General features: G+C 33.5%; 1 protein-coding gene across 1 annotated transcript in view; it reads left to right on the top strand.

The window, feature by feature from the left end:
• The window catches only part of LOC119832887 (visual system homeobox 2-like), an 86,318-nt gene that overhangs the window by 19,422 nt on the left and 43,391 nt on the right, over positions 1-23,505 (top strand). Inside the window, exons 2-3 of the mRNA XM_038356700.1 lie at positions 7,141-7,191; positions 22,846-22,936. Coding sequence (XP_038212628.1) covers positions 7,141-7,191; positions 22,846-22,936 — 142 coding nt within the window. The remainder of the gene's footprint in view (positions 1-7,140; positions 7,192-22,845; positions 22,937-23,505) is intronic.

The following is a 23,505-nucleotide window of genomic DNA, read 5'->3' as shown; positions in this document are numbered from 1 at the left end:
TTTTTATATCCTAGATATTTAAAAAACGAGTGTTTTAACAGACAGATGTATGCTACATCAAACTAAAATAAAGTGTAAGTATAATGAAAATCTGGGTAATAGTCCCTATTGTAAAGGTTTCGATGGAAACAGATAATTTGAGACAAATATTAATCCAAATAGTGGAGTTTTTGGGTACCTGAATGTTGCTGTGCGAGTGGTGGTGCTGGAGGCCTGTATCCTTTTCCTTACCCTCTCCTGTCCTTCCCTCTATTCCCCTTGTAAATTCTTTCTTGAACTCATACTATTGAAAGTCGACAATTCATTTGTAGTAAAGCGTAAGACTTGAAAACCTTACGCGTCTGAAAATGTTCATGGGAGAATCTAGCGTTTATCAGCTCCTTTTCCGAAAATGCCATAAAAATATATTTATAACTTCGCGAAACGCAAAATTTTATAATTCCCAAACTTCGGACATTAACCTTTCGAATATTCATCTTGACAGTTAAATCAATGAATTATTATATCAATGAATTCATCTTGACATTAACTCATGACTTTTTATGAATTAGAATTAATGTGTGAATAATTAATAGACTTTAAGATTATAGAATTATAATTTACTAGCTGCGCCCCGAGGTTTCACCCGCTTAAGTCCGTTTCTCGTAGGAATATCGGGATAAAAAGTTGCCTATATCTTATACCAGTTACCCAGCTGTCTACGTACCAAATGTCATTGCAATCGGTTCTGTAGTTTTTGCGTGAAAGAAAGAGTAACAAACACACACACATCCTTACAAGCTTTCGCATTTATAATATTAGTAGAATATGTAGTAGGATAGGATGTTATAAAATAGATCAGAACTTCAGAAGAAAATAAACAAAGGAAAGCCGAACTAAAATTTAAATATCAAAACAATTAAAGCTATAAATGCCCTCTTTTACTAATATCTCAACATCCTTATAATAGCCAATAAATGCATCCTTGTGGATACAATTACCGCAGCGTGTAAGACGACGATCATTCGATACAATGCCATTGTGGAAAGGAAGTGAGTTTAACATAATCCCTCGTAATCCTTGGAAAGGCGTGGCGCTTGTCAAAATATTGTGATGTATTATAATTTATTTCATTGTTGCAATTGTAATTGAAGGGTTGGGTTATAAATTATAATTCTACTGAATGTGTATGCCAAATTGCAATGCGTGTTAGCGTTGCCTATAAATTTTTCTCCCCCACTTCACCCACTATGGATTTGATACAATAAGATACTTTTTTGAAGTAGGATGAAAATAAGCAATGTCTGCTAGTTCCATTTATATATATATGTAGTATACAAAAATCGTGAAAATTTAGCTGTTTGCTTGCTGTTGAATTGTTGAGCATAATCGACGTAAAACATAACATACGAACAGGACAATTTAAAAAAGGGCCTTGTTTTATGGAAATGAATTACAATATTTATACTAGGAGGAAGCTCTGGAAATTTATTAATTTGAGATTTGATTACTGTAAAATAAAAAATAAAAAATTTAACTATAAATAAACTAAAAAAAGTGGTGCTTTCGTCAAACTTTACATTATATTTTATGTATGTATAAAACGACATTTTATTGATAGGTAATACAGTTATACATGATCAAAAAAGCTATGTCAAAGCCCAAATCTATAAGTGTTTTCTTGTGGACCGACCTTGAAAATAAATAGATTTTGGAATAACATATATCTAATATATAGGATAAAGTAATTATTTCAGATAACATCTTTAAATATAAGTAACAATGTGAAATAATAATCTTCTAAATAAATACTAATGAAACAACCTAATATTTCAAATCAATGATGCGAGCGGCGCTATTCAAACCCCAATTTGTTAGTTCTTAAGCATTTTTTGTTTAGTCAGCATAAAGTGGCGCTTCGCTTACTTTCACAAGTTTTTGCTCTTTTACGGAAACCTCTGTTTACTCAGGCTACCGTCAAATAATATTGACCTGCAATTTTGTGTCATTTATCGAAAAGATTGTGTTTTTAGGACAGTGTTACACTTTAAAAGTTACTTTGAGTGTCGCAAAAACTCAATAGCACCGACTGTTGGTGTTGCAAGTAGAATTAAGAATACAAAAAACGCAGGAAATAAAGAAATCAATCATATTTCCATAATTTGCAACTCTTTGTTTCAAAGTCGGATATGATCCCATCTGTAGCATTTCAAACAGATTTACATTAAGTCCTTGGGTGCCTTCACTAAAATCGGTTATACATTTCTCCACTACGATGCCTTAAACACACAAATAGACACTTTAATCCTAGAACATCCTCTTATATTTCGCAATTTAAAATATAAAGTTATTGAAATACTAAATTCAATAAAACGCAATTACGTTGCAACCGCATTATCCAACATATGAGTGCAATAAATTAATATCCAATACAAAACAGGGGATAGTTAATTGAAAGCGTTCTGTCACTGAGACTTGTAATCCGCCAAGAATGTGGCGACACAGCCCCACCAGCGTACCATGACCCCTCCCGTAGCTCACAAGAGCCTAGCCACCTCCTAGCTGTTCATACAGCCGGGGGTGTGGAGGGTCAAACAGCGCTGGTCGGCAGTAATACCGTTTAATACACATAGCTATTTCAATTACTAGCCCTCTAAATTCCAGGGGCTAATCCGTTAACAAAAGAGCGCTTATATTTGAAGTCATTTCTGTTTAATTGAAATTTTATTGCGAACTTGAGACTCGAAATACGAAGCGACTGCTAATGCAACGTTACACCGCATTCAATTCATGTAGGACATAGACTCAACGCCATCTATAACTAAGTGTTATAAAATAAAAATTAATATGATTTCTAATTGATAAAAGACAATCTTATATTCAGCTTTAACAATTATGGTGGATGTGGATGTTGATTGAAAAGATGAGTCTAATCTGATGAGTTTTACATATATTAAAATAATGTGTCAGACCTATCATATATTTGTATAATTTCATAGAATTTTCATACACATGTTTAGCCCCAGTTAGCGCCTCTACGTTTACAACCTCATATTTTAGTTCTTTAATCCGCAAACATATTTACCTACAAAATTTTTTTAAATAGACAATGGGAGACAGATATTTTAATCGTCGCTCAATGGTGTATGCAATTTATTTTACAATTTTTATCGTATACCATATTTCTATAAAGGAACTATATATTTCCTTATTTCCTTAATTATAACAAGAATTAGATACTTCAGAAGAGTAAAGAAGTTATCTAGGCTTGAAAAAAGTCAATCGGCAGACAACCTCGTTATCCATAATAAGTTATAATGATAAAACTTCCAACTTGTTGGAGACATTCCTTGGTCCCGTAACAAGCTTGAAATCGAGCCCCTTGTACTTAATCTAAACTGAACTATACTCATTATTCGTTTAATAAGTCCTCTAGTGACGTCATTAGCGGGTTATCCAGTTATCAGGGTCGTTAGAAGCTGTTGGCTTATGGAATTAAGATGCAAGGCACGTACGCTGCGTGCACTCAGTCTACATTGTTCATTTAAATATGCTGGGTAATGTGAATTTGTTGGTCACGAATGACCGCCATCTTGTGCGTTTAAGCGCGAATTTCCTTTTTTTTTAATTCATCAATTTGTGACAGAGGGAAGAAAATCGATTTGATTTAATAATATGAGGGAAATTGTAATCTATTCCGTATATACCTACTATATAATAGAGTACTATTTTCAGTCTGAACAACAAAAACAAGAAAGCAGGATAATATTAATAAACAGAGTTCCGTATCAGTAACACATTGCGTACCTGCATGTTTTTTTATTATTATATTACTATACCTATAAAAAAAAATTGAGTTGTAAACATATTCTTCCGACGACATTTTTATCTGTCCCTAAATAATTCTTTCATAGCTCTTTAGCAACAATCAATATCTAAATGAGAATTTAGAAATTTAATTTTTAGTTTTATAGCATTGAAATGCTTTTTTATAAATGAGAAAGAGAGAGAATTTAGAATTTTTTTCTAATTAGAAAATTTAATGTAGGTATTATTTTAAGCTAATACGCAATATGCCTGCCCACCCATACCCATAGCAGTCCTGCCCCTCCCTTGTTAAGGGTACTTCTGTTAATTAAAGAGTGCCTTTGAGGGAATCCGATACAAATTAACAATAGATCGATAATTAAGACGAACTCTTAGGTAAGTGGATACGTTCATAGATTCATTAACGTAACATGTCAATGTCAATTTGTTTTATAATTATACAAATCAAATCTATTGTTAACTTCTTACATCTAGGTAGAAAATGGCGTATAGCAACGACTATATCAATGTTTTGTACCTATCTGTTAAAATGTTGTTCTATATTTTAGTAATAATAGCATACATAATGCTTGTTATGGTATATCCTGTATCTACCAATCTATATTTTTTTACATTCAAAATGGAATTAATTACATAAATATGTAATGAACTAATGAAGAATATGGGCGCTTCTGATTAGCGCCTGTACTCTGGTATTATTAGTTTAAATAAGAATATGGTGATAAACATATAATTTTATTTACACGAAACAATTTACAGAATACAATTCAACCAAAAGCTTGTGTTTATTAACAAACTATCTCTGACATTTTACTGGTATTATGTCTTCCACGTCAAAAAATGCCTGTACTTCATAAAATCTTAAGAGCAATATTCTTATCATTGATATATTAATTCCATAAGTGTGCAACAATGTTTTTCAAAAACAATTGCATATCAACATTAATTTAATAAAAGTAAAGATTTGTACTTTTTTACGTCACGAATATGTTCAAACACTTATCGATGTCAAAAATTATTTTACCATTCGAAAGCAAACTTTACATAAATAGGCTTTTTTAATTCGGGTCAATACAAGCGAAGTAGCGCCAATCAGCACGGTTAGTCAATTGAAGTGAGTAATGATGTAATGAATTCCCAAATCTTTAGACATCGTCTTAAAGATGTCCGCCACAACATCACGCCCTTGTCCTCGCCACAATCTAGTTTAACGTCTAACAAATCGTAAATATCCCTATTGTCAGTCATTTAACGTGCGTACGAGTGATCTCGAAAAGTCAGTAGCTCATTATCCCTAGTGCATATTGTGTGATCTGTAACCTGATACCAGGCCATTGTGTCGCCTGCGGTGCCATCAGCTGCACTTTAAACTCTACGACGTTAAAATCCACTCTTATATTGTTAATTTTTTGTCACGCCTATCAGAATGTAGACTTAAATGTTAGTGGCTGAAAGTAGACATCGCTAGGAATATATTAGTTACATTTTTGTATAAGTTTTTATATACTCATGTCATATAATATTTTGCTAAGTATGACTGCAGAGATGATTATGTATTCATCGATTGAATTCAGTATAAATATGCTCGTATACTAATATTTTGTATGTAGAACTGTTTAATATATAGTATAATATATAGAAGTAATAATAGTATATAAAGAAATAAGTTAGCCTAAGTCGGATAAAAGTTGTAAAAAACTCTCTTAATAATTTAACCGTAACGAGTAAAAATTTTGTTCTGGTTGGATAAAGCTAAAATAATTTTTTTTCTTATTATACTGAAATATCCATATCTACATTTTTTTCATGTACTTCTCAGACCTCAATGTTTATAAGTTAAGACCGCACAAAAATAAAGGTAAACATCCTTGAATAGTAATTTCATTAAATACTTAATAAATGTGGATACGACTACACCGGCAAACGTTGTTTTCCAAACTATTAAATTTCTCCAATTGATTCACCCAACAATAGACCGGACAATGCATACGTTTTCCACATAATTGAGGAAGTATTTAACCTTCTTTGTTAACTCGTGAAATTGTACAAAAAACACCGTCTTAGCTTTCCTTTGTTTAGCTAACACGATCTAAATTCGATTCTTTGTCCGTGCCTCTTTATCTCTGCTGAAATTTGAGCTTGGTCTACGCATTGCGCCAAATGTACAATAGATTCTGAACGGAGCTCTGATAGCTCGTGTGTTTGACAAGCTGTGTTGGCTCATGCGTCGTCGGTAAAACTTGTAATAAGCTATAGCGTAGTTGATAGTTATGATGATTATATCAGTTGAAAGGGATTCTAGACTTTTCAACGGACTTAAAACATTTATTTCATATGATATATTATTAGGCACAGGGAAAAGTGTATTAGGTAAGTGCAGACTTCTTATAAAAAAAATCAATAAGAATTAGGTATTTGATTTAATATGTTTTTAATAATAAACAACACATCATCGGAGTGTCTTTTGGACTAGATTTTGATATTGATAAATATCAACGTTCATTTATAATGTTAGGGAGGGGCAGAAAATTGATAAGTTTTTTGCAAATTAAAAATTATAGAAGATAACCAATTAACATAATAAAGACAAGCAGTGAATGTGGAAGCAATAAAAAATTATTAAAACAATAATGCAGAGAAATATAACGTAAAAGCTCAATTGAATATTATGAATGAAATTACAGTACAGTTACGTACCTACGCGCTTAGTTGATATGTAAATTTAATTAAGAAATATATTGTCAGGTGGAATGACTTCACAAATATTTAAATACATGTATTTATATTACATGTATATTATATTGGTATAACTAGGTTTCGGCCAAGCTATTCATTATTGATAACATAGGTATATATTTAAGCATTATGTTAGTATACAATTCAGAAAAACAGAATTGTCTGTCTTTGCTTGTATATTACAATTAATATTGCATGTTTAATGAGTTCATAGACCGTCGATAAGTATCTACTTAAGTTATTTGCCTGTTCATTGGGTACTAATACTGAATCTTAATAATCGGCAATTGTGTGTTTTTGGTTTCAACTAACACCAATAAAGAAAATTTTATTATGTGTAATTAAACTCACAAATTATTTAACCGATTTCGAAAATTCTTGCACCCAAAGAAAGCTCGATAAATCCCAAATTATGTACCATAATATAAGTGATAACATCCCAACCTTTTAACTCTAAATGTACAGCGTAATCAAATAGTAAGATACATCTCAATGAATGTAATAAACTCAGGCCTGAAAGCCGCGGGAGATACCGCCCCTAGCAAATTAAGATTCCTGTAGGAAATAATTGTAACTTAATGAATGCAATTCTTGCAGGCTTTCCGCAAATCAAGTCGCCGTACAGCCCCTCGCAGACGCATCTCTCAGGTCAGTGGGATTTTATTAAGTGATTAAGGTTATTTAATTATTGGTGGACGATTGTGGAGTTGGTGTGCGTAGTTAGTAACTGTTTAATTAACAAGATTTGTTTTGAAAGACGCAGATTCTAATCCCGCCACATGATTCAATACTTTTTCATCTTTCATATTGTTGAAATAATAAAAAATTACATTTTATTAATCTTAATATATTTTTATGGTTATCATGTGTAATTTACTATTGTGTATTTTATACTAGTATAAAACAGGTAAGTCGATAAATTAAATATATGAAAACGTAACGTTTTTTAATTCTTGTAATTTTCTTCAACACTGGAGCAAAACTGTATTTATCAAAAGGTCATGTCATGCAAACTTGTTTCTTTTTCATAGAAATTTAAAACACTATAGAAACTACTGCGAACCGGTGGTTAATATTATTATTTTGAGTTTGAAATTTGATATAAAGTCAGTAGTTGGTAATGCTGAAACATTGCATCATCATATAAGTTTTCACAATTGATTAATAAGAAGTTTTGTAGATAAAATACGTCCATCAAGAATGAATTCTTCTTTTATTGTATTATTATTTTACCCACGATTTAGCCCCGTAGTCAAAGGAAAAGACAGACCCGTATAGTTCCCGTAACCATTGGATATCTGGAATAAAAACTATACAATGTCATTTCTCGGGTCTCAAACTATTTTTGTGCCAAATTTCAGTCAAATCGGTTCAACTGTATGGCCGTTAAGAGACAGACATACAGAAATAATTTTGCGTTTATAATATTCAGATAACTTCGATAGATTTATCTTTTATGAAATGCTAAGTTTCATGGAAATTAGATAAACGAAGTTCTTTTATCTTCATGTAGAATCAAGTCCCAAATTGGAAAATGATCATGTTATATATAGTCTGTAATAAAAATCATGATTCAATGATAATGGACAACAATTTATTTACATGTGTCTTACCTAAAGACATGAATTTAATTTTACTAAAATAAAGACATTTAAAATTGTTGCATTTATTTCAACATATGCTGCAGCCTATAAACCTTCAGTACAATCTGTCTTCTTAATAAACCACGCATGCCTCTTTAATATAAGCAAGCTAACCAGAGCGGATTCCTAGCCAGGAACTAATATTGAACAATACACGGTACTGATTTAGGAAAGTGGCTGGAGGTGGTTAGAGGGGGGCGAGCTCCCCCCCGCGCCCCGCACCGCGCCCACCTCACCCCTCGCCCCTTTGTCTTAGCAATACGCCAAACAGCAAACGTCACGGCGCAGGCTCACAGCCAATATCATAAATCAAACCCACACTTCCGATATTGAACCCTGATTTGCTGCTAATAGAGGCGTTTCTCGCTAGAGTGGTGTTACAATATTTTTAGAGGCAATTCGCTTAGGTGGGATGTGAGGATCCTGTTGGATGCAAATTAGAGGTTATAGTTCCGGTGCTCGAATTACGTCATTAGGTTTTGATATGGCTTTGCTTTTAATGCAATTATGTTAACCGCGTGTGTTGTTGTAGCCTTCAAGTGTTTTTCAGTAACTTTTTCATGTTCTATACAGATCAAGTTGTATATAGAGGGATACAAAGTTAACGTATAGACTTTTAGATTCGCGAGTTCGCCATCGATTTGCGGCAGAAAATTCTGGAATGTCTACGTTGGCTTATTTCACATGTGTTTTGCAACCCTTGTGTGGTTTATGAAAAGCAACCTGACTAGCGAGGGCTCGGCAGCCATTTGTAAAAAATTGCCGCCATTTCTACGCGGGAATTTCATATTTGGAACGCCGCGGGGAGGAATTCAGAATTGACATTTCCAACAACATGGCCGCGCTTTTTATTGTTCCTAAAACAATGAAACCCGATGCTCGTTTCGGTGGCTATTGTTTAGAAAGACGCCATTTTTAATTTGGAAATTATGGTGTCAGACCTATTTATATAATTATACACTCCGAATAAATAATACGTCAAGTAGTAACAGGCTAGAGATTGTAGGATATATAGATTTGAAAACAGAATATTACATATAAATATATAAATTTACACAAAGCACGTACAAATTTGGTGGTTTGACTTGAATAAAGCGTACTATTCATGAAACAACCCGTGACAGAACTCAATTAGTTTTAATTAATTTAAGTTGAAGTGGTCTACACTCGCGCCGTCGAAAACATGTTTTATGTTACAAATAAGTCACTTGTACCACCAGAAATTATTACACCACTAGTATTAATAATACATAATTAAATTCAAACAAACTGTGAATAAATCTATTAGAAAATATGAATCATAACCTGTCAAATATGTTTTAAATACAGGGACTGCTTCTGGTGACGCGTATGAAAATTTAAACTGAAAGTGTACATTAATAATATAATTATTATCAATACAAAAATTAATAGACTTTGTTACTTCAAAAATCATAAAAATGTTCCAATAAACGCACTTTTAACTGCTACAATTGTATTCAGTCATTTTACGTTTTTCATATAAATATACATTATCATGGGAAATTACATAAAATTGGCCAGCTAGTCGTATAGTCTGTTAGGAGCAGCGTATCTTTAGGTTGTTGACCGTCTCGGCGCCATATGTTAGTGCACACCAGATTGCATTTAAATAGATTTTACGTATGTTTAAAATTACATAAAATGTATCGACTTCTAAAATTAAAGAGGATACATGATATCATTAATTTAAATAGTTACTTGCAATGGAAATAATTATATTCTACAATAAAATGACTATAATGTCTCTCTAAAGATTAAGGTATTCATTTAAAAAAACGTAAGTACAAAATTTTTGCTTGTTCTGAGTTTAATCTTTAGCCTTAAATGCAGATTTTTAAAAATCCATTTCTCTATTTCTCCCAAGGACCTATATCCACTACTAAAACGTGTCTCTTGTATCTGTTTATTAATATCCACGAAATCCCAAAAACATTCCTAGATATATTGCACAACTTCGATACCCAATAATAAAAAAACACTACGTCAAACATTTACTCCAAATTCACACAAAACACTATATTTAGTTCCACCGTAAACTTATACATTGCACGGGATATAAATAAAAAGTGTCACCCAAAAATAAGAGTTCCGTTCGAGGTGTCAAAATGACGATTTCCACACTTAGTTAATATAGATATTATTAACCGCTACAAGGTTATCCGTTACTGCAACATTAATGTCCCTCCCACCGCGCAGTGAGCCAATAAACTCAACTCTATTCGCTCGTGATACGGGGTATATTCGAGTGTGCTGTGTCATCGGTGTCGAATATCTCGCGAGATGTTTTCTCGACTAAGTGGTTCTGTAACAATAACAACTATTGGGACTAGCGTATCGGATTTTGTTTCGGCGCCGTTTGATTTTGCGCTTCATTTTTTTTCGTCTCAATGAATTGGTCTTTTCGGCTTGGAAATTGTTAAAGATGCTAATTGTTATTTTATTATAGATACAAGTGTTTATTTTGCAGTTGGATAATTATCCCACATATAATGATTAACAATAAGGCAATATGTGTAGAAGTTGCAAATTCGAGGATCGCTCAATTTAGGAATAAACTATGAAATATGCTCACTATGGGTAGAATGCATGTTTCATAGGTTTTCTCCTTTCGACGACTTTCAGTAGTCAATTTAAATTGTATTCTTCCATGTATGTTTATAATTTCTAATTACAGCAAAAAGCATATATCATTTGTGGAAAAATAATAAAGTATTTGAACTTATATGTTGATTAATATTTAAATTTGTCCTATTTACATCAAACTTCTACGAACAGTCGTTGTAACTGTGATTGAATGTAGCTTATTTCAAGTTTAATTACCTTTGCAAATTAGCGCCACAGTACATTTTATCTTCATGGGATAAACGTTAAATATACATATTATTTAATAACATTTTTTTATATTAAAATAATAAGTATAACAACCATGTTAATTAATTTTGGAACATCTACGACATAACCAGATCACAAAGCATCTACGCGCGTAGCAGCTTCGAGTTAGATTTTTACAAACTTTTGATCGACAACCCTACTTATGTCATACATTTTCCTATTTACAGAATAATCGAGTCTACTAAAATGAAGCGTATTTTCTAATCAACTGAGTCAAACAGCCAATATTTGTAGATTGATCTCGAGTCTGTGCTCCAGGAACTTTGAATGAATCGAGTGACGAAGTAAGCGTTTCTAAAAACGTGTTAATAAGCAAATTTGTGTGCAAACAATCTCCCCTAGCTGTGTAAGTGATATACTAAGCAAACCGAGAAACAAGTGTCAGGCAAATATACTAAATTGTCATCGAAAGGTCTACTATTTCTCTGGCATCTGCCGATTCACACGCTCGAGGAATACTCTATTATATTTACAATTTATTTGAAATTAAATCATTTTGTATGCTCTTCGATGCAACAATTAGTGCTTCTATCATTACAGGTCTTTTTATACGTAGATTCATAGTATTTTATTAAAAAACAGTGAATGTAAATGAAGAAAATTCGTACTCTACTCCATACTAGAGTCGACTCATATACGTGCTTCGATAAATTTCGATTTTTAGTATAATTTTGAATAAAAATTCATAAATTTTATGAACATGTGTAATTAGAGATTATTGAAGATATTATTGAACAGAAAATTATTACGTTTAGCCGAAAAATATAACTAAAAATGGTAGCTGAGATGGCCGAACGTAGCTAAAGATCTTATTTAGACTTTCTGTCTATTATTTTGTAAGTTTTACGTGTCAATTTTAAATCATTTTTAAATTATTGATAATTATTTACTACGATATTACTTAATCACTATTCTCTAACCTTTAAATCGTTCACTTTTGTATAATTTAATGAAAATAGTTTAAAAATATGTGTTTCAAAAGGCGTAGTGAAGAGTATAGAACACATCGTCTTAAGGTCGCATCATATTTTATTCTTACTATAATGAAGACAGTATTTCAGATTTTTTGAATATTATATTCTTAAGGGTCATGTATTCCAAATTATTCAAAATAATTATAAAGTCTTCATATTCCTCTAATCAAGCATTCAGTTAGATTTGTTGTTTTCTAGTGGAATTGTAAATATTTTTTTTGGATTTCATTCCATTGGGTGATATGAAAGGAAGAAGGGAAAATGAGATTTCATTATAATAGAAATAAATGTAATTTTTAAATGGACTAATGTTAAATTTTTATTAAGGTTTAATTTAAATCATAATTAATAAATATATCTATATTTCCCCTGTACTGGAAAAGAATACTTTTATTTAATACATTAATTATAATTTAAGGCCATGCCACATTAACTGTTATTAATCCCTCATATCATGCTCATCATCAACATCACAGTTTTTTACTTAGCTAAAATGTAAGAATATGAAATTAAATACAGTAGAGCAAAACCAAAATATGGATAAAATTTGGCATTGGCAAAATGGCATTTACATAAGTTCTTTTTATCACATTATTGACAGCGCTTTTAAAACATAAATTTTTAATTTTCAACAAATGCAAAAATACCAATTTCCTAATTAATCCTTAAAGACTTTAATACAGATCTATAAAAATGTTAGAGGATTATCTTATTAATTCTGTGATGTGAACAATAATATTTTACGATTAGACCTGCCTCCCCCTCGCTCCCTCGATGGTTTAACGAGCCTGGTACTACTTGACACGCAATCATCGACCTTATTACCACTCGATAGGGCTGTTTAAATGTGTCAGGCTTTTGGGAGTATTAACGCCTCATTAGCAATTATAATCGAGGTGTGAGTGCCTCATTACAACGTCAGGAAGCGATACGAATACGTGACGATGTCGATGCGATATTTTAGCTGAGAACTTCTAAGGTTATCGTACGACATTTTAGGCTATAGGTTCAATTGAAGTGAATGGCTAATGCGCTGTCTTAAGAATGAGGTTAAGGTCATGAATTTTTTAAATTTCGGGAAGTTGATGAATGATTAGTTCCTAATAAATAACCGTCTCAAATATTAGACACAACGCCATCTAGTTTTGCACTAAGTAAACTCGCTACTAAATAATTAAAACGTATATTTTCACGTATATTTTACTGTTTATCTATTAATTAAAACTCTATATATATGTATATATAGAAGAGATTGTCCAATTTGGGTTTAGTTTGTTTGAAATTCATACCAATTCATATTTGTAAATTTTCTCAAATATTTGTCTCAAATATTAATTGTTTTCAATAAATAATGTGTTAACTACATCCTGTTACTCAAATTTTTAATAATTGAACCATTATCCAAATATCTTTTATAAAATGATAAGATTTTACGAACCTACATAATACCTTACAGGCCCAAAGATCAACGAAAACGCTGGGCACAGTTCAATCCTATCGCATCGCAGTGTGTTCGCAGCCTTTAGCTTATTAGTCTTAGATTAAAACCCACAAAGGCGAGACAGACGTGTGTTATGAATAATTTACAGAGTACAAGAGGTAAACACTATGTGATACATACAGGCTGAGGGGCGCCTCCCCATGGCGCGGCCTCTTAAGGAAAATTTACAATTAAAAGTCGAAACCTCTTTAGAATTGAATAAATCTAACTTGCAGTAATTTACTGCAGACATAATTATATAAATTATATCTATAAAGTTAAATCGGTTTGTGGGCAATGAGGCAAATTAATTTCACTTTGAGTTTAAGTTTGTATCAAGTAAATGATCAGTCTTCTATGTCAGAACAAAAGCTGTATATTTTAATTCATATTAATAAACATTTGAACCGCTACACTGATGTAGCAAGGCTTTTTTATATGAACTTTTATACACTAGAATGTGTATATTAGATCTCTACTTATTTAAAATGTGCATACATAACGAGCAATGCCTGTTATATCTTACATGCTATTGTGTTTAGTACCATGCCAACTTTCTTCACTACAAAACTAGATGGCGCTGTAACAAAAAGCCCAAAGAAAATGTATTTACTCAATCTAATTATGAAACCTCCATTCACATACCTCATTATCCACTAGCGACGTATGATTACCGCAAATATAGATTTATTTCAATAGTGGGCAGTGTTGCGAGGGTTGTCGATGTAAAATTTTAATTGCCACTCGGTGTGTAGGCGGCGCGCACAAAGAGCTTTTGACAGCACCGACGCTAATTAGTTGGCAATTATTCCCGTGTCGCAAATTATCAACTTTCCTAATGACAAATATGTTAGGTTTTACGTGATTTTCATACATTTTATTGTTTTAAGAGATGTTAGAAAGCTCTCGTTGCATGTATTAATTTCAGGTATATAGATAAGCCACGAGGCTGCTTTATTTTTCTTTAGATCGTGACATGAAAAAGTTTTCGCTTATGAAATTTGTAGTAAAGCATTTTAGGATGTAGTATACATGTCGTTATTCTTAGAGCCACATAGAGTAGTAAGTATTGCAAATTTCATCCAAGTCCAACATTTCAGAATTTGATAAAACCTTAAAGACTCTTCAACGTTGTAAGAATATTATAACGTGATATGATATGACTCATATTAAATATTAAATTAATTCTTATTCTCATATGCTTCGTTTATATTTTTACGATGTATTATAGTGCATTGCAGATAATTAAAGCTTGTTATTGGAACACACGCTGTTAAGGTACCTATAGGTTACAAGTATTCATTATACTTTAAAGTATAAAACGAATAAATAACCTACTAATTCTAAATGACTGGATGGTCTGGTTATTAATCTAAATCAATTTTTATCTAACGTGCCTGATTAACCACACTTCGTTCTCACTTACATATAATCCATCCATTCCATAAAAATATATAATACTTCACACAAAAACAAAAAACTTAAAGAAGGAAAAAAACACAAAATCTTAACAAAATCTAATTTAGAAAAGTGTACAATAAACAAGAGGGGGATATTAGGCGAACGCGCGCACCCGAGCGCGAAAATATAATGGCCTGGTAATAACATTATAGCTTTCTTAGAGGGGAGGTGAGCGGCGAGGGGTTAGGGGAGAGGGTAAGAGGGGGGGAGGGGAGGGGAAGCGCGCGGCGGGAGGGGAAGGGTGACTGTCAAATATTTTTCACCCAATTCACCTATAACGTCCAGGTTTGGGGTCGCGGTTTGGGACACCGGAACTTTCTGTTGCGATTTAGCCTCGTTTCGCTCATTTAAATAAAATGTATTAAATTAAATCAATTATTTAATCAATCTATTGTTTGACAGAAAGAATTCGGTCAAACTGAAATGAGACCACACGCAGGAAAATAGGTTTTAAACAATAAAAATATCAAAATCGGTACACCGAGGAAGTTCTGAGGTAATAGAGAGAAATCCGTGGGTCCTACTCTAGATTCTAAATTGGTACCAAATGTCAACAATTTCCTATAAAACACCAAATAATAACGTCAATCGGTTGAATAACTAATGAGTTATCCAGCAACAAAATCTAAAATATACAGTCCAATTCAAAACCTCCTACGTTATTGAGAACGTCGGTTATAAAGCAAACAACTCATCCATTAGTTAGCAAATAGAGGTCTATACAATCATTTAACACGACAAGTCCAGTGGGATCCGAACCCCGAGGGAACATGCAAAGAGATGAGATACCAGTGACATATATACTAGACCGAGAGGCCGTATGGAATTACTTGTGAACAACTGTTGATGTTGTCCCTATGGAGTTATAGACTTGAACATAATTAAATAAATTCCATCTATCCAATAGACTTTTTTTTATACTAAGTATAAGCGGCCGACCTAAAAGTCTATTATTTAGTTATATTAATCTGGATGGAGTAGAAATATATTGTAACTAAATAGAAATATAAAAAAATTTCAAACTTAAAGTGCAGCAATAATTGAAAATAGGTGCTTCTATTTCTACACCCAGTTTTCACCCTATGATTATCATTATACACCTCTTTAGCCAATAGCAGGCAAACAAATATATCTCAAACATGACGATTTTTCTCATCCATAATATAAATCACATATTATCCCATGACATAGTAGAAACCTAATATAATATTATGTTATCTTTGGTAGAGACCAAACAAAACCCGGCCGTCTAGTTAGCTTAATACTGACAGTTAAACACAGACACTTACGAGAGAATTCGAAAGTATCACAAAACAAAACATCTGTTGAACACAATGCGTAATTACATTAGTGACGTCATAATTGAGTCATATTGTAATTTTATAATAAAGACGTTTAATTGACGTGTGTTTTGTGAAACAATAAGTCATTAGCGCGGTAAATATGTCACAAATTGTCTAATCGATGTAGGTACTTAATACTTCGTTAATTTGTTTGATAATGTATTATAAAAGAGTAAATAAAAACGTGAAAAACAATATTTGAAGCGTATTTCCTATTTAGGACATGAGCTTATATGAATATGAAGATATTTGTATTCATACTAATGTAACTTCACGGATCTACTTGAGTTTTTTTCTAGCTATATAAATTATACTATGGCCTACTGCCTACATATAACAACCACGCAAGTATAGGTGTGTGAAGGAACTAGTGTTGTTTTGTAGAAATATTTTAATGTCTACTTCTAGTCCATCCTTTTATTAACGCCGTCGCTCTTTTCCTTATCTTTTCCCTTAAAAGCGCACAGCGCAATAACAGGCCTAACTAGGTAGTTAGGTGGAGGTTCCACATGTTCAGGAGTGGTGGTGATCGCATACCATCAAGCGAACCAGTTGCCCGGTATTATGTAATAAAAATAATAATAAATCTTGCATGTCCTAACACTAAATGGGACTCAAATTGTATTATAAGTAAAATCAAATGGCAATTTATGTTAAAATTTGGCGTAAAACTATTATGATATTACTTTGTACGATTCCAATTCCATATAAATCCAATCGCAAGTTATTAAAACCTGTATATTCGCATCGTAAATTCGGTTGTAATTTGAAAGCTCAGTCCGAACGGCGAACAAAGGGCCGAGATCACAATATCAGACAAAACCGGGTTCTATACAAGTCTTTTTGCTCGCTTTTCTTAACGCCCCGCGTGTGAACGAAACGCGATATCTTTCTAAAGGTTTTGATATCTCCAAGTAAGCTTATATTTACTTAAGTACTTTGATTTTGTGGACGTCTTTATTTTGCCGTATTATTTCATAAAACGACCTTCGTATGGAAATCGCAAACTGTCACGTTGGTAGCGAAGCATTATTTATTTTTTTAATTCGTTTTTTTTTTGTTTCATGTATGTAGCTGTCCGACAACTGTACTCAGGTAATATTTTTATTCTCATTTTATTTTGTTTTGTGTTTTTTTTTATTTTGATGTTTTTGTTTATTTATAAGTTCATAACAATCACTAATTACACATCTAAGTTTCGGCCAGGCATTATTAGCTTTTTTATGAATCTCATAGTTAAAACTTACAGAAGATGAAATGACTTCACCCTGATAGGAAGATGGTCATTTTATAATAAAGACCAGTTTTTTTATATTTGTGTGACTAAGCTCTTCATCGGTTTGGTACTTATCAACGATCTAACTTATGCTAACATTGTTTAAATAAGTATTGAAACAGCTCTTAGAACCAAATTCACCTCATATTTATTTCCCATTAACCAAAGCCCAAATTTCAACAAAGTTCCTAATCTCCACATTTAAAAGCAATATCGCCTAGCGCTTTAAAGAAACCCACGTGTATTTTGTACAGCGCTGTATGCGGTAACGAAAATCAAATAACATGGATGTGGGCGCGAAATTGGCTCGCTGCGTGGAAATTGCCAATTCCGTCCTCTCTCCGCTAATTGTATGCGCTCTTCACGAAACGCTTGCAATTGAAATTTAATGTCATTTTTTATGTCTCACAGAATCCCCGAATTGCGTACCTGCGAGGCTCGGATCATAGCGACTAGGGTCAGGCTAGTGGTTGAGGTGTTTTTCTTGTAGATACAGATAGTGTTGTCTGATGTAGAAGGTTACTTTAACTCGGCTTTCCATTTGACATAATAAGAAGAAAAAGAGAATTAGAGTTCAAGAGAGATGTTGGGAGTTCGCGCAATTATATTGTTAAATGATTGGTCATTTACAACTGAATTGTATGAACTATTCATAATGGAAGTAGTTGTCAAAACACAATTCAGTTATTATAAATCAACACCAGATTTGACGACGTTTAATCAAGTGAAAACATTTGGCAATCATGAAAAGCATTATGACAACCGCAAGGTGACTAAGATCAAACTTAGCAAATGGCGACAGGGGTTGGTGTTGCTTTCTTCCAAACACTTGTTTAGTCAACAGACACTTAGCACTTCTTCATTATGATGTTCTGAAGCCACTCGAAACTGTTTTAAAACACAAAATTATCCCCTTTCCTTTTGGAATGGTCCTTTTCTTTTTGCAATGTTATTTGCGTTCAAGTGTCTTCATTATGAAGGTGTCTAAATTGTAAAACCAAAACATAAGTTCCGAGAGTCGTGGGAATGTCTGTTGCTTTATTTCGGGAACGTTTCATTTGTTGATAGCTGATGGGGGACGTTTCATTGAATGGTTCGTGATTTTTATGACTATTTTAAATCTAGATCTTCATATTATTTTTGAATAATCTTTAAATTGTATACTTATAATGTAGAGAAAGAAGAACATTTATTTGATATGCACAGCCAAGCAATGGATAGAATGAATTAACCGCATTTTAAAGCGCTAATTTTAATTCCCTATTATATAAATGTTTAAGACAAATAAGTAGTCGAATAACAAATGTTGACTTCAGAATAGCAATCTAGCGAAACGCTACAAACGTGCATTAAAATGAAGCTCCATTTTCACATGGCATCCTCAGCGCTAACCTAATTTGATCTCATCAGAAGTACATGTAACGTGTCTCGCAAATAAATCTAATCGCTGCGAAGATTGCCGACGAATGCCGAATATTCTCGGGAATTGGCAACGATTGGCCCAATATCGCCAATATCGAATACACTTCAGCTTTGAAATACTTTTATCAAATTTCGATATTGGTGTCAGCGATGGCATTTAAGTGGAACGGGATTCTTTAGTGCGTGTTCAATAGAATTGGGAGTATTTTAGTTAGGATTAGAACGTTGTGTATAAATTGGGCTGGGAATAATAAGGAGATAGAAGGGAAAAGGAGGATTAAGGGTTGCAATATCTCTTAATATTTTGATGTCGCCAACGTTATGAAATGAGAACTTGCCAGGTTGTTCGCGGTTTGGTTTTTGTAACTAACCAACTACCGTTGCCAATTTTTCAAAAATTATTTTGGGAATTTTGCCCATTTTGTATATAAATAAAGGCTAAGGCTCAAGAGATCAAACATATAATACATCGCAATATATTGCCATCTTAATATAGCGGTATAGGTGTTGTAAAAGTGAGGTCCCTTGTCCACTAGTGGGGTATGGGGCAGATGATGTACATCCGTTTCACTGATCGATTTCCTTTAGGGACAAGTAGGTGATCAGCCTTCTGTGTCCTGCCAGACCGAGACCGAGACATTTTTTTTTTGTGCGTCCCCACCGGGAATTGAACCTAGGACCCCTTAGTTCTACGCTCACGCGTTAAGCACAATACCAATAAGGCGGTATAGGTGTTACAATAAGAAAAATGGATTAAGATTTTTAGTATATCCCAAATATTTGTTCTCATCCAAAACATTATGCTTAGACGTACAGTACAAAAAAATGGTCATAAAAAAAATATTTAGTCGATTATCAAGGAGCAATTACCAAATAATTATGCGGCTCAAATAAAAGGTCGCTTCTTTGTTATTATGTGCAACAGTGTAAAGTGGCAGTCGCTCTTACCTCAAGCTGTAGGACCCCTCCCTTTAACCGTTAGCTATTTGAATTTTATCCTTATCACCAGGCAGTGGAGTTGATTGTTGTCGGATGCAAGTGTTCGTGGTGACGCATACATTGTGAGATGACGGTTGCCGTAATGATCTTACGGTAACCGACTTATGATCCCCGCTTAGGTCGTTATGTGCGTAAGTTTCTTGTATTGATTTCCAATTTGAACAGGGGGAGATACGGGTAGGTATTTGAAGACTGACTTGGAACTGGTGGCTATTTTGAAAGAGAAGTAAACAAATGTTAGCCAGGTTTCAATTAAGATAGCTTTGCTTGTGGAGTTTAATTGTCAAAGGAAAAAATAAACAGAGGATTTTCGCATATTTCCCGTTCCCGTGTGATTTCTGAGATAAAAACTTATATCTTTTCTTGGTTTTTTTATGTTATAAAACTGAGCTGTTGGTTCGCCTGATGGTAAGCGATCACCACCGCCCATGAACATTCGCAGAGTTAGTGACTCCGCTAATGCGTTGCCCGCTTTTATGGGTTAAGGGATAAGGAAAGGTTTGACGACGGGAAAGAAGGAATGTATTGGGAAGGGTGAGGGAGAGGAAAAAGGCCTCCCGCTCTCCCACTCACCGTATAAAACACAACAGCATGCTACTATTTCACGCCGTTCTTTGGTGGGGATGTGGTACTTTCCCCATGCGAGCTGGTCCAATTCGTGCCGAAGCGTGCCGAAGCGTGCTCCCAGAATAGCTAAAGGTCCCAAACAATCTTTGTACCGAATAAAAAAAACAGTCTCGAAAGTGTATCTCTCCTTTTTTGTAGTTGCCTTAAATACGTGCTTATTTATTTAACTAATAATATATGGGGTAAGATTGGGTGGTAGAAATATCCATATATCCATTAGATCGTCATTGTCGTACGTCTTAGAAATTAAGCTCAATAATCATTCCTTCCATGTTTTATATTATGTATCTGGTGGCACAACTCAACAAAAACTAAATGAATAAGTAAATAGGTCTGTAGTTGATTTATATTTTTATAGAAGTTGACAGTTTTTCCTACTATAAAACGATTTTTTAAACTTCTGTTACAGCTCACACACACACGACTTTCGCACCTTGAATTGATAGAATTATTATAATAAAACATTTAGACAATAGACATTGGCGGATTGCTCGCGTAAAATAATATAATAAATGTAGCCAATTTATGAATACCACCGGTTGTATCGTAATTATGCTCATTTGTTTTGAAAAATTAGAACATTACAAGAAAGGAAGCTGGAAGTGTTTCACCGTGTACGTAACTAACTAAGTTATATACGTATAATGGAATTTAAACAGTATTCTTGCTTAACAACTACAGAGTGTTTCGGTAAGTTAAATAGAATTTTAAACTTTCCTTCAAGTTACCTAAGTATCTTCGCTTGAAGCGAAAACGTAAATGGCAAATAAACCTTAAATAACAATAAATATCATATTCTACTTGTCCTACTATTATTAGAAATGCGAAAGTTTGTAGGGATGTGTGTGTGTTTGTTGCTCTTTCACGCAAAAACTACTGAACCGATTGCAATGAAATTTGGTACGTAGACAGCTGGACAACTGGATTAACATATAGGCAACTATTTATCCCGATATTCCTACGGGATACGTACTTAAGCGCATGAAACCGCGGGGCGCAGCTAATAATTTATTAAATCGTGGCGATTCTAATCAGGATAATTAGATAAACTCGTTAAATTATTGTGTTGTCACCAAGTTGATAAGTGTACAAAGTTTGAATTAAATATGTCCATTTAAATGGGAGTGTAGGAGTCGGTTACATACAAACATACAAGCATACCAATATACAGGTAAAAGCGTGTTAAAAAGACCATACATACGTATTTCAAATATCAAAAGAACTCAATTGAAACTTCAAAGCTTTAACAGCATTATATTTTATTTATATTGTCTGTGGCTAGTAAAATATACTTAATACTAAAAAAATAATTCTGGAACTCTCCGGACTAAAAACGTCATAGTTAATTTAAAAACGATTTCACACTTTTATCGAATAACGATAACAGAATAAAACAAACAAAACAAATTCAACATTACACTATCCCCAACACGTGGCTTGACCTCACAACATGTTACCCTTTAACAAACATCCATTGCGATTCGTCACACACACCAAATATATCACTCCCCGTCTCCAAGCATCCATACATTGCGTGTTCCTCACTTTATTCCAACTTTTTATCGTATCTAGTGCGCAATGTACGCGATACACGGCGATGCTATTGAGGGTAGTAAATTTAATAATTCATTGGTGCAAATTCAATTACGAGGTTTCCCCTGGGTATGTGCTGGCTGGTGCCCGGGGAGGCATTCTGTTAAACCATGTCGCCTGTTTACTAATTCATTTGGCAATCCCATTCTGTAATTATGTGACTAGTTGGCGCGGGAAAGTATGACAACGGTGATGGCGCACACTATTTTATGGTGTTGTGTTTAGCTTTTGAAAGTTCATTATTTATACATTTTTAAAGAATATAAAGATTTTCTTTTTTTTTTAATTAAAAAATGATTCTAATTTATTATTTAAACAATTTAAACAATTTATTTATTAATTCAGCTTGGGTGTGTTGTTACATATACGTGGAACTCTCCTGATAAGTTTAAAAAACCTGTAGTACGAGAGCTCCCTCTTCCTCAATTGAAGATTACATGTGCTGTTTTTTTGGTTATTTTCTTTCGATTAAATGATTTTACTTAACAAATGGTGAGAATACGTATAAGAGTAAATAAATAAATTATAGTATAGCAGTAAGTTATCAAGATTAAATTGATTTGTCTTGCAGGTGTATCATCACTCGAAGCTGCGAAAGACTTCACAGTAGACGGTCTCACGGGCTACAATGGCAAGAAGAAGAAGAAAAAAAGGAGACACAGGTAACTAGTTATGTTGCATTACGTAATTGGCAATTGGTGGGAATTGAATCTTAATGTTCTGAGCCAATGAGATGATTGGCCTTCAATTACCTGCCAGTTTTGGGTATAATGTGGGTACACACAATTTAAACTTAATTGTAACGTTTTTTTGAGATGAGGGAAATCCTGCATATGACACCCTCGTCTTACGGGTAAGCCGTGGGTTATGTCGGATTCCTGTCGAATAAAACCCCACCGTGTTACGATCCGCTGCTTTAGACTTAAACTTAACTAACATGGTATAATTAAGTATGATTATTCAGCAATAATAGTTAGATATATATGGTACATTGTAACCTTATTGACTGCCTACTTGGTACAGTGGTTAACGCGTGAGCGTAGAATCGAGTGGTCCTGGGTTCAATTCCCGGTGGGGACGCACAAAAAACAAAAGGTCTCGGTCTGGCAGGTCACAGAAGGCTGATCACCTACTTGTCCCTAAAGAAAATCGATCAGTGAAACGGATGTACATCATCTGCCCCATACCCCACTAGGGGACACGGGACTTCACTATATATACTATTGTAACC

This window comes from Zerene cesonia, chromosome 16 (genome assembly GCF_012273895.1).
Source record: "Zerene cesonia ecotype Mississippi chromosome 16, Zerene_cesonia_1.1, whole genome shotgun sequence".
NCBI classification, from domain to species: Eukaryota; Metazoa; Arthropoda; class Insecta; order Lepidoptera; family Pieridae; genus Zerene; species Zerene cesonia.
This window is presented reverse-complemented; position numbering and strand designations above follow the sequence as displayed.